This window comes from Scaptodrosophila lebanonensis, unplaced genomic scaffold (genome assembly GCF_003285725.1).
Source record: "Scaptodrosophila lebanonensis strain 11010-0011.00,11010-0021.00 unplaced genomic scaffold, SlebRS2 tig00000092-arrow-pilon, whole genome shotgun sequence".
In the NCBI taxonomy this organism is placed as follows: Eukaryota; Metazoa; Arthropoda; class Insecta; order Diptera; family Drosophilidae; genus Scaptodrosophila; species Scaptodrosophila lebanonensis.
Genome location: NW_022060566.1, coordinates 3,634,826 through 3,648,117, shown reverse-complemented (window position 1 = coordinate 3,648,117; position 13,292 = coordinate 3,634,826). Strand labels below are relative to the sequence as shown.

The following is a 13,292-nucleotide window of genomic DNA, read 5'->3' as shown; positions in this document are numbered from 1 at the left end:
TGGCATACAAGTTTTTAGAGCTTATGCCAATAATTGAGGCAATTGAGGTTCTACGGTGCACCTTTAATAGATTTATCGCATCATAGAGTCTACAAAGAATCGTTAAGCCTACATTGAAATTTCTATTCATTTCATGTTCTACCTAATTTTGATTTCATAGAATGAAAGCAAAAACATTATGGCTTTACTCTGAATACTGGACCCATTGCTGTTCTACAAAAATAAGAACACATATTTCACGATTAAGACGGAATTGGTAGTGGACTTATCGATTCATCATCACCAGTCTTAATACCATATTCCACTTTGGATGAATGCAATAACTTTATTTATCATTTGACTCTGTAAACTAAAAATATTGTCGTTCACTGAGAACATATCGCTATTTGTAAATACTTGTAAAAATATACGGCAGGCTTAAGGCGGAATCGGAAACGACAAGAGTACCAAATATCTGGAATTCCCTCCCATTTGGAATTGCTCGCTTTTATCGCTTTGTTTGCTCACTTATGTAAGTTAAGAATTCAGCTTTCGTTTCTTTTTGCAGAGCCTATATGCATAAAATAGTTTGCAAATTAAATTGGAGAATAAAATGAAATGGAAGGTAAAAACTGGTTTGAATTCATTAAAGACAGAGCTCTGATGATCGAATCATGGTCAGAAGCTATTTTTTTTTTATTTATTAATTTGCTATTTGTTTTGAATGGACTCGATTGTTAAAAGAATGTCTTCAATTATCATTTTATAGGACTGGCACCTATTTTATTGATTTTTGTCATAGCTGCTAAAAATTGGAGCTGCTTTAGGAGGACAGTCCAATAGATTTTCAACATTTCCAAAGTTGTCGCATTGCAAAGCTTTGCAGATTTAATAGATTATCAAGCAATTCTTCACTGAAGTGTTTCATCTTTCAAAACAACTCCATTATTTTCACTATTTTATAGTTATACAATCCAGAAACAGATCATATAAACATATTATTTTGTGAATAACTATCAGATGAATCTTAAATTTGTATTGAACTGGCAAATAAATGTTGTTGATTTTTGCAATATCTGCACAAATTGGTAGCTTTGAGAGGAAAGTCCAATAAATTTGCCAAGCACTTCTTCACTGAAGTGTTTAAATATATAAATTGTTTCATCTTTCAAAACAACTCCATTATCTTCACTATTTTAAAGTTATACGGTCCAGCAACAGAGTTGGATTGACTTTCTGAGCAGAAAACATATTTTATTTGTTGAAATAGCCATGTGGGTGAATAAATTTGAGATGAGACTTAAATTTTTATTGAACTGGCAAATATATTTTGCGGATTTTTGCAATATCTGCACAATGTGGCAGCGTGTGGGAAAAAACTGCCCACTGTGCAATGCGCGGCAATTTAAATAAAAACTTGAAAAACAAAAAATGAATCGTACGTATGCATAAAGCTTGAAGCGTGGGAAAAATATTGGCCGGCCAGCTACCCAGCTAGCCAGCCACACACAGCGCAGCATTCAGAGACGTCGACGTCGATGTCGACTGCAGTTAAAAGGCAGTATAGAGAGTATTACTCATACGCCGTCTGCGCTTGGACAGGCGAAATGAATAACGAAATGAAGGTAACTGGCAGGCAGCATTAGTTATGGCTGTCTGCCTCCATCAACTAATATTCTAACAGCGCTTTCGGGTCAAAAAAAGATAGAGAGAGAGAGGGAGAGAGTGAAGAAGGGAGGAGGTAGATAAAAAGCATTATATGGTCATAGCCATTGGTTAGCAAAATGCGCATTGATTTTCGTTTTATAGCCCTCGGTTCTACACAGAGCCTCGCTTGTTATTCTGAAGGTGCTTCAAAAGACTTTCATTCATAGACACTTTCAAAAAACAAAAACAAAAGCAGAAGAAGAACTGCGAACTTCCAAACTGTCCAACTACCGAGAACAGGTTTCTTCGCCCACGGCTTATTATTGTTGTTTTTATGCTCAGAAAGAGAGTTGTTATGCGACTTCAATCAATCCAACTCCGTTTCTGGACTGTATACAAAAAACATATTTGAGATGATGGAGTTGTCTTAAGAGATGAAATGATTCATATATTTAAAAAATTAACTAAAGGAACGCTCTATTAGAAATCTTCTTTTAGAAATCTCTTCAGTTTAGAATAAGAGAAGAATTTGTTGCTACACTTATGCCAAAGGGATTGAAATAAGGAAATATTTGAACCTTATCAGTGCTGAGCTATGCTGGTATTAAGTCATAGGTAAATTAAGGTATTAGAATCTACAAAGGCTTTCTTTGAGTTAACATTAGAAATCTCTTCAGTTTAGAATAAAGAAAGAATTTGTTGCTCCACTTATTCTAAAGGGATTGAAATAATACAAAACTATGGCTGTTATAGGAAAAATGTTATCCCTAAATTAGGGGCTTGTTTGATAATTGTAAGGTGTAGTTTGAATTTTATTTCGTTTAACTTATATAAATTATAAGCGTTAGTTTAGACAAAACGTTTATGGGTTCTTCTTTATAAATAGTATCTTTTTTATAACATTTTCTTCTAGTCTATAATTTAAGATGTAGAGAAGAAAATGTCATTCTGTCTAATGGTTGAATGAAGATGTGAAGTTTCTGAGTTCGTCTTTGCATCATATTTTTTAAAAGAGTCTGTAGTCCGAGATCGCGAGAATAAAACACAGTGGGACTCTTCTATGAGAAGCAACTGCCATGAATGCAAATGAATGAAGATAAGAAATTTCCAAGTTCTTCTTCAGATACAGAGTGTCTACCTTCTTAATACATAGATTCTTTATAACGTATTTTCCTCAATTCGATCGTCTAGGACTAAGAAAATAATACACATTAAGAGTTTCTGGAGAGAAGAAACTTTCATTCTATCTAATGGTTGAATGTTGAAGTGTTTTTTGTTGTTGGAGTTTTGTTTTTGTTGGAGTGTTTTTTAGTGACATTCGTGTTGAGAAAGCTCCAAATTCTTCTTAAATAGATAACGCCACTTTTCTCAGTTTAGATTTAATTTCTTTTCATCATCTTTTCTAAAAGCAGTTTATAGTCTGAGATCGAGCAAATAAAAGTACATTGGGAAGAGCATTTGCAGATTAATTTTCTCAATTGTTGTTATAAATGTTGGACATTGGCAGAATAAAGTTGGGACTTTCTGCTGCACGTTGCGTTCAGCGATTTGGCCAAAACAGCAATAACAGTTAGCTGCTAATGTGCGAGTGCGAATGTTTCGCAAGCCAGCTAGCCAACTAGCCAGCCAGCTTCAGCTTCAGCTTCATAACTTACATTGGCAGCTTAACGAGTTGCCAACGTTTCCAGCGCCTACCCCGTCTCCGACGCCATCGTCGTTGCTGTCTTGGCCCGTTTTGATTGTTGGAATTGTCGCTAATCGGATGTTTGTCGCCAACATTTGCCAGCGTTGCGCTTTGTTTGCTTTAGTGGACGGTATCGGGGCTTTGAGATGTGGATCGGTCTTTGGATCTCGCTAAGATTTCATTGGGGGGCGCGTTCCGAGCGTTCCGCGTCAGTGGAGCGCTGAATTGTTGCAGTCGAGCGTGTTTGTCGGACGTCGACGACAAATTGCAAAACTTTGCCACAATGGCGGCCAAGCCGATTGCTCAGATCTATGAGTTTTAACATGCACATAATAGAAAATCTTGCGAAAATATTATAATAATAAATTCCATTCAATTAACTATTTGACTTGGCGGCAATACGTTTCTGGTTTTTTCTGTGTAATTGTTTGTTTCTCAGCGCTTAAGGCAGGGGAAGTGTCCATATTTTGTTAAAATAATCGCAGCTTGTGATTGTTTTGCTCACTGCAGGAAATCATTTTTGAAATTGTTTGCAATCAACTATAAACACGAAATTGGTAAAGCTTATATCTGTACCATTTATATATGCAGACTTTTTAAGAGCCTTAACTTCTTATTGAGAAAGAAATATGCTTACAACTTGACGTCCGCTTTGAGTTCGTTCCTTGAGTAGGCACTCGGTTGAAATCGCGTCAGAAGCATGATTTAAAATTGTCAAAGTAATTATAAAACTTAATAATTGATTGATTGATCGATTAAGATAAAGATTTAAGATTTTAAAAAATCCAATATGTTCAACAAATCTGCTAGCAGCCACTATGTTAGACACTTTTTTATAGGTATGTACATATATGCTTAGCATGAAGAGATGAATCGTCTGTTGAATGATAACAGCTAGGAATACCAAACTTGGTATGTAGACTTGTCCTATCCATATGCAAAACAAGTTTATTGTAAACCATGTATAGTCGGTTGAGAACTTAAGCTTAGAATCAAAATCTTTTTATTTATTACGATAAGGTAAGCAAGCTTAGGATTTCTAAGTTTTTTATAGTACTGTCTACTATATCATATAGCTGTTATAGGAATGATCGGTTCAAGAATCAATCTTAATACTAACTTTTCTTTTGTTTAAATCGATTTCATAGGAAGTTTAATTGAAATCTATGCACCATATCATCAGCTGTCCTAAGAATGATAACAAAGTTGCCTGTAGCGCGGAAAGGTGCGAGTACAGAGTATTTAAAAGTCGCACAGGCATGCCTTTAATTTTCTACTAGTTTTTTTATTATCAAAGAAATTATTTTAGTAAACATTACAAAGAACAATAGCTTGTAAAAATATGGTGTAAACTAAAAAGTGGTCGGAATCGAGCAATTATGGAAATATGAAAATATGAAACAAAATATAAAATATCTAGACTAGTGTCTAGATTTTATGGGTTCGGCGAATGGCAACAAAATTTCACGCAAAAGGAAAAGACTCTTCAGAGCTGCCGACGAGCCCGTTCAATAGTTAAGAACTCCGCTGTGGCATATTTGCTTAATGCGTCATTTGGGGAAATCTGACGACTTGAACTCCACTTGGGGAGTGTTGTAAAAAAAAGCAAAGGGACTGCCACTGCGCAATCATTTGTTACATGCTTGCACAATCAAAGTGAACAGCAAGCTACGTGCCCCCAGTGGGGCACATGTCAACTGGCGGCTGCTCGTATAATTAATGTTTATATTATATACGTACGAGTACAGGCATCTGTAATTGTATCTGTACCTGTCGTTTTGCAAATTTCCAGGTGGTCGTTTAAAAAATGCGCAGAAAAGAGTGTAAAATGTGTAATGTGTGTGTATGTGTGTGTGTGTGTGTGTCAGTAAGTCAGTTAAATGACGCGCCCACTAACCTTAGCCTTAATTACTCATTCACACAGTCAGTCAGTCATTCAGTTTGTCAGTTTGTCATTTACAAAGTCAATTGAATAAATTTTTTCAAAGCGTTACATTGTGCGAAAGAAAAGACCTCTGGCCAGTCGATCTGGAAAAAATGATATATGATCATAGAAAATGCCGCGACACTTGGCAAAATATAAAGTATTTTTGTTTAAATGTATAATACAAGAGAGGGCTATAAAACAACTCCTACTTCTACAACTATTTCGATTTATATAGTAGTTTGCAGAAAAGTATTTGCCTTTCATAAAAACAATAAATTATGTAGTTTTTATAAATTCTGCAATAGCTCTTAGCTAATTTTAATTAATTATATTAATCATATTAATTGTATATACTTATTATAGCTATTGATTTTCAAGATTAATTTTAAATCATTTTTTTAATTAATTAATTATTGCGATTAGGCTTAAACACCATCCTTCTCTGCGCACTCAAGCAAGGCCATTTCAGCTGAAAGAACTTAAGACTGTGTCTTCCTCCTCTGCGCTTCTCTTAAAATTACTTATTTATTTATTTATTGGTAATTAGTTCCTAGTGCAACAAATAGAGTTACTTATATGTTACAGCACTAGTCATTCTAGCCACTTAGTCGTTAAAGCAAAGCCAATTTATTTCATAAAAGCATTAATCCAAATAGATATAATAGATATGTTATAATAATATCGTAAAATACTATAAAAAAGTACTTTTTTTAATTATAAAGAAATTCATAAACGAATTCGTTTATTTAAAAAACATAAAATTTATTTTCTATTTTTTCCATTTGATTTGTTTTGTGTGTTTTGATAAAAATAATTCTTATAGTTCTTCATAGTTCTTATAGTTCATATGAACTATCTCTATAATTCAAAAACTAGTTTTCCTACTTACTGAAGTCATGAAATATGGACCAATCGCTCAAACTTAGAACCTTAAACAGACTATAAACAAAAACTCAACAATATCTTAAAGCGCCTTCGACACATTATGGAAATTATCGAAGTTATACTTTAGAAAGAATCGACTAAATTGATTCCTAACTTAATGACACAATTCTCTTAAAATAGAATGTTCAGGTAATTTCGTTCAGTGCAGAATATAGGTAGATGCGAGTACTATCAATCAAAACCAGTTGGAGTTGTAGTGTAGCCGAGAGGCTTAGAAGCAAGCGTCTGGCAAAAATGTGTGTTAATGCCGTCCAAATAGGCAGACATGCCCGTCTTCGATAAACAAAGTGGCCGGACTGGCCAAGTGGCCAACTGGCCAACAAGATCAGCGCAAGATCAATGCGGGCTTCGATAGCCGGCAGTAGCCAAAGCCAAAGCAAAAGCCAAAGCCAAAGCCAGAGAGTCAAAGGCAAAGCCAAAGCCAAGTTGGCCGCTTGGCAGACCTTCGTTGTCAATGGCAGTTAAAAGCGGCAGCAGAAATAGTTGTGGTATGGTTGTAAAAATATGGGTCGTCAGCTCTGTTGGAGCTGATGCTGCTGGTGCTGCGACTGAGAGTAGCTTGGCAAGAAAATGAGAAAGTGCACATGTGTGTGTGTATGTGTGTATGTGCGTGTGTGTGTGTGTGTAGACTCGTATGTGCCCCACTTTACAAAGGAGATGAATAATTATGAAGCGGTATACACCGTTAGCTTCAACTTCAACTTCATGAATGCATGCTGCTGGGTTTGGCCACAAATGCGTGAGTGTGTGTGTCTATCCGTATATGTGTGTGTGTCTATCTTTATTTGTGTGTGTGTGTGTGCTGATCGAATTGACATCGACGGACCACCAAAGACAACAGGTAGCTCAACAATTTGTGAACACATTCGGTTGGCCAATTCAAAAGCACAAAACTATCAACTAACTGTTATCTGTGAAGCATAACTTTTATGCTATAGTATTTCCTCAACGCTGCTATAAAGGGTGTATTTCTGTTGAAGACGACTTCTTATTTTTTCTTTAACTTATTTAATTGTTCATAAAAGTGCTTTTGGGAAGTTATTTGCGGAAGTAACTTTTATTTTTATGACTACGGCAACATTCAAAAGATTGTATGTATCTATGTATGTATATCTGTTTAGTAAATCAAGAAAAAAGAAGGAAAAGTTTGTTTTTAGATTAAAACGCAGCCTTACTTCTAAATCTGCCATTCAATTCGTAGTACCTGTACATAATTGTTTGGCCAAAACAGCAGGCAAAGTTTTAGAACTAGAATATTTCTACTACATACTTGTATATATATATTGTAAAAAATGTAGTGTACAAATCCGGCATCGCTCAACTATATATTGTACGCAGTGATTTCAGTCTTACAGAACAATCTTCAAAAGTTTGTTCAAATTTGTTAAAGTCCCAGCGGCTGTTAAGAGCGATGGAAATAATAGCGATTTTTAACAGCGATTCCAATGTTAATTTTACATTAACAGCCTTATTTTTACGGCACCAACATTTACACATGCCAACGGCTGTTAATAACATAACAACAACTAATAGAGCGTAAGTAGAAGCAAAAGCAGCTGTAATTGGAGAAATACATATACGTACTTGTCGCCTTAACAGTTGGCACTTAACAGTTGTCCCTTAACAGTTGTCGCTTCTGTTCTTTAAAAAGTCAAACAGATAAGATTTCGAACTGTTTGTTTATTTAAAAGCTACAATAGCAGCTGTAATTGGAGAAATAATCGTACTTGTCGCCTTAACAGTTGGCACTTAACAGTTGTCACTTCTGTTCTTTAAAAAGTCAAACAGATAAGATTTCGAACTGTTTGTTTATTTAAAAGCTACAATAGCAGCTGCAATTGGAGAAATAATCGTACTTGTCGCCTTAACAGTTGGCACTTAACAGTTGTCCCTTAACAGTTGTCGCTTCTGTTCTTTAAAAAGTGAAACAGATAAGATTTCAAACTGTTTGTTTATTTAAAAGCTGCTATATTTGTGCGATCACAACTTGTTCATTATTTTGAAAGTTTAGAGTTTTGATGTGACTATGAATTCTTACATTTGACTGCGGATGTTGTTATTGAAATTTGACAGTAATTAAATTAAATAAAATGTGATATCTCTTAACGACTTATAAACATGTTTGTTGAAATTGTAATAGTTCCTAACATTTTGCAATAAAAGCAGTAAGAAATACGAAATCGCCTAGAAATGTCAAAGGCAAAGCAATCGAGATACATTCTCTGTGAAAACAAGTGTACTTTTAACTGAAAATAGGGGATATACAAGTATTTCTAAAAATCATTAACTGTAAAGTAGATGTGTAGTATGTTCTTGAGATTATAGAAAGATTTAAAATTTTAAAATACTCTTGTGACCTGGATTTCATTACTATACATCTAGTATATATTTATAATTTTTACGAAAAAATAAAACTGTTCGTTAGTACAATTGAAATACTTTTTAGCATTCGGTTTCTTATTTTTATTTCTAAACAAATTTTAATACAAATATTATTTTGGCGATATTTTTCAGCTGCTGCCAGCATGTCCAGCGCCACGCATATGGCTCTGCCGGCGCATGCCGTGGTGCCCGGCACTCCACCCATCATCATGAGCAGCAGCATTAGCGGCAGCAGCAGCAGTACGCCAGCAATTCTGGGCCAGCCGCTGGGGAAGCGCGGCCACAAGCGGTCTGTCTCGCTGGAGAATAATGCGCCGCTGCCGTTGCGCAGCACTCCCAGCCTGTGCAGTGTTCAGGCGCAGACGACGCCACAGCCACAGCCCTCGTATACGGGCACACTAAAGTCGCGCAACGAGCAGCGACGCCTGAGCCAAAAATATGGTAGTCATAATAATCTAGACGATGACTATGGAGGTTCGGCAACAGTGACGCCCCAATCGCGTCTAAAATTTCAAAATATACGACAAATGTTCGAGCTGAGTCGCAATTGTGGCACGGCGGGCGGGGAGGGCGGCAAGGCGGATGAAGTGACGCTGCAATCGCTGCCAACAGTTCTGACACAGCAGCAGCAGCAACAACAACAACAACAGCAACAGTACTGTGCAGGCGAGCCCAACGAACAGGTGAGGCCAAACTTAATACAAAACACACCCATTTAGGGCTTGACTATTCAAGTTTTTGTTTCTCTCAGTCCGGCGGCAATTTTTTGCGGCCAATTGCTTTCAAGCCCATACCCTTTGAACCGGACTATCGCATTGCCCAGCATCAACTCCAACACCAACACCAGCAACAGCAACAACAGCAGCAGCAACAACAACAGCAACAGAATGTAGAGCAGCAGCAGCAGCAGCAGCAGCAACAACAACAACAGCAGCTGCAACAACAACAACAACTCAATCCAGCTTCACATTTGCACTCCGAACTGAACAGTGAACGCTACGGCTATGGTTCAACACCATCGCTGGCACCTGTGCAGACGTCCGCGCACAAATTCGGAAGTAAGTCTGTTTGCAGTGTTCGACTGTATGAACGTTGAGATCTTTTAAGTCATAGTAGCTAGGCCCAACAAACTAGGCCCAAAGACTTGTCTTACCTATGCCCCGAAGTAGTTTATTACAAGTCACATTTAGCTTCATTATCTAATAACGATCTGGCTTAAAAACAGTCATTGTATGACAAGCTTTTTTATTAGATATTGACAAGTTTATTTATGAAAAAATAATTACTGGAAAGTTAGATTCGGATGAGCTAACTTTTTTATATGGCTCTGATAGGAAAAATTAAGTATATGTATGACAATATTATTTAGATACTGTAATCAAATTGAATATTGACAAGCTATTTCGCATATCCAAGGATACTGAAAAGTTTGAGTCAGATATATCATTTAGCTGTCATAGGAACAATCGTGGTCCAGAAACAGCTTTGATATTCAAAGATATTGAAACACAACTGAGTATTAGAAAGTATGGTAATAAAAAGAATGATGCCGCAAAGTTTGTATCAAAATTCGAAATATCATATAGCTTTCATACAAGCGAAAAACTTGTTCGTTTCTTCAGTTATTGAGAAGCTTACGGAAAATATTCTTTAGGTATCTAGTATCGCTAGTAAGTGGTTTTGTTATTCATTGTTTAAAGAGGGTCAGTCAAAATTGAATATTTTCTCATAAGAGAGCAGCCTAAAACAACATTTTCTGCTTCACATCGAGCATTGTTTAATGACCTCGTTCTTAACCCATATTTTCCCATTAAGGCATCAACGATTTGCGTCCGCATGGAGGCTCGCTCGGGGGGCCCGCTCATGCCGCTCTGGGTCTGATGGGCAGTGGCTATAATGGTTACGGCAATAGCCTGAAGCCACGTCGTGGACATCGTGGGTATCGGGCACAGTTTCGTTGCAGCAGCAACGACGACAGCACGGAGTCCATTGCTCTGACAAACGAGGGCATGGCCAAGGGGAATGGCCATAATGGCGGCAACAACAACAACAACAACAACATTAACAACAACAGTAATGGCAATGCCAATCCAAATCATAATACCAGCAACAACAACAACAACAATAACAATGGAGCTATCAAGTACCAATGCGAGCTGACACCCTCACCGAGCGATTCGGGTATCTCGGATTTGGAGGCAGCCCTCAAGGATCGCGATTCGGAACTCTCTTATTTGAGACACACCATGGAACACAATGAGAAAGTAATTTTCAAAGTGCAAAAGGTTAAAAGAAAGCAAATTTTTGTCCAAAAAAATATTTGAAAAAAACTCGCACTTCTGCGAGCGTCTGTGCGACAAAGTTTTCGAAAAACAAACGCTTGACTTATTTTTTTTTTTTTTTTGTTTTTTTTTTATATTCTTCTCCATTTTTCCAATTCTCTTTCTTTTATATGTATTATATGTTCATAGGATAAGGAAGTGTATTGGGAACACGAGACGCAACGCCTGAAACACTTCTATGAGGGGCAGCAGCGTGAGTATTTGTTGAAATTCAAGAAAATGGAGCAACTACTGGCCCTGCAGCAATTCCAATTGAAACAACACAAGTTGAGGCAAAGCGAACAGCTCCATAAATTGCGGGAGCAATTGGCTTCCGTGCAGCAGGAATTGGAGCTGGTCAGGTGAGCTGAAAAGTAAAGACTGTCAAGAGCTGTTCATTCAAGATGGATCTCATGAAAATTCACGAAAACCCCTAAACAGATGTGTTGAAATCGATTTGGCGTTAAGCCTAAGTTCTCACAAATAGCGTAAAGTTAACAAATTGTGTTTCAGTTTTAATATTTGAGGTTTTCGTTTTTCATGTCATAATATTTAAGCTATAGCTTAACAAAACTAAATACAACATTTCATCTGAGTGTTTTCATAATATTTAAAACAGCTATAGCTTGACAGAACTATAATATAATTGCTGGACCTTTATCGTATTCAGCGCTTTCAAGGCTTTCTTATTGTCATTTGATTAGGTTTCTCCTACTTAGGCTTCCCGAGCTTGTAAGGTTTCTTTTTATAATTTTTATATATTGTTTTCCTATGTCGACAGTCAATGTTTGTTGACATAAATAAAAATAAATCATATAAACAATGTTCTTCTCATTAGTTCCCATTTGTGGGTTGAATTTCCAAGGAAAAGATGTCCCTGTTTTAATAAACATGGCCTTCACGAAAACATAAGTAGTTGCCACGCAATTCACTTTTCAAAGTCTGCTTTTTTATGTCCCACATTTGTGGGTTACATTTTCCCCACATTTCATCCCTTTTCTTCTGATATTATTCCTGCAGATGCAGCAATCGGAGTCTGAAGCAGACCGAGCAGCAGTTGCAGGAGACAACATCCTCTTTGAACCGGCAACTAGGCGAGGCTCATCAAACGATAGCCGCGCTGCGCACTCAGCTGGAGGATAGCGAATGGAAGGTTTGTGAGCGGAACGGAGAGATAGCTTTACTGAAGACGCAGCTGAAAGAAGCGCATGTAAGTGGAGTTGTGGGTAACAAAGAAAAGTAAATCTAATCGAATCTAATCGAATTTAATCGATAGCTTGAAATCAACATGAAGGATCATGCAATTGTCAATTTGAAGCAAAACAGCAATCACAGCAATAATCATCATCATCATCATCCTCATGAGAACACATCCTCGTACCAAAGTCAACCAAAGCCCAAGGCGGAGAGCTCGGAGCCGGAACAACAACAACAACAACAGCAGAAACAACAACAGCTGCATACAATAATTGCACTGAAAGATGACGTCATCAGCGCTCTCACCAATGAATTGGCCAAATTGAGGAAGGAACTCTCCGACCTGGCCATTGCCCATGAGTATGGAGAGGAGCCATGCGGTCGCTATACTCGCCTCAAACAGCAGCTGGACAACCTAAACGAGATCTGCCAGAAGACGCGCAAATATGCTCAAGCAACGCCGGGAATTGCGTCGAATGCTCCGCAGCTGGACGCGATTATGCAACGCCTTCAGTTGGCGAACAGTCTGGATCAGGGGAAGCAGTCGCAGCAAACGCTCGACACACTGATCGAGGAGTCCACCACCTATGCCGAGGATATTGCTAAGCTTAGGCAGAAGCTCGACGATTTCCGCATTAATCTGGAGCTGGAGAAGCGACAGTGGTGTGCCGAAAAGGATAAGGTGCTCAGCTATCAGAAACAATTGCAGGCCCACTACATACACATGTATCAGAAGCTGCGATGTCTGGACAATGCAACGACAATTACGACAAGTGGGGTGCCACCAAATGTGGCGGTAGCAACAGCTACGAAGGCCCGGGAGACGGCCAATGTGAGCTGAGCTGAATGGTGCTGGGAGGATTTCTTTTAATTTTTTTTTTATTTGTTTTTTGCTTTTTTTTTTACCACAATTCAGCCCCGAGGGCAGAATGTTATTCCTTTTTTGTGTTTCTTATGAAATCGACGAATTTATTTTGCAATTTTTCATTTGAAGGACAACCATTTCGATCGATCGAGCGAATAAATCTTTCTTCTGACAGACAAGTAGTTTGCGCACAAACTCATCTTAATTGCCACACAAAATCGTTGTCAATTGGTCTTTTCTTTCACCTTAGGACTGGCTTCACTGTAACACACTCTCTTGTTTTTATTGCAAATAGTGTGACCGTATTTTGAGAAGCTTGTTCACCTTATTAAAAAAAAATGCATT

General features: G+C 37.5%; 1 protein-coding gene across 1 annotated transcript in view; it reads left to right on the top strand.

Moving 5' to 3' along the window:
• The window catches only part of LOC115627287 (putative uncharacterized protein DDB_G0271606), a 29,344-nt gene extending 16,052 nt beyond the window's left edge, over window positions 1–13,292 (top strand). The window contains exons 2-7 of the mRNA XM_030522918.1: window positions 8,697–9,247; window positions 9,316–9,622; window positions 10,380–10,828; window positions 11,036–11,247; window positions 11,906–12,095; window positions 12,162–13,292. Coding sequence (XP_030378778.1) covers window positions 8,708–9,247; window positions 9,316–9,622; window positions 10,380–10,828; window positions 11,036–11,247; window positions 11,906–12,095; window positions 12,162–12,923 — 2,460 coding nt within the window. The 5' untranslated portion in view covers window positions 8,697–8,707 and the 3' untranslated portion in view covers window positions 12,924–13,292. The remainder of the gene's footprint in view (window positions 1–8,696; window positions 9,248–9,315; window positions 9,623–10,379; window positions 10,829–11,035; window positions 11,248–11,905; window positions 12,096–12,161) is intronic.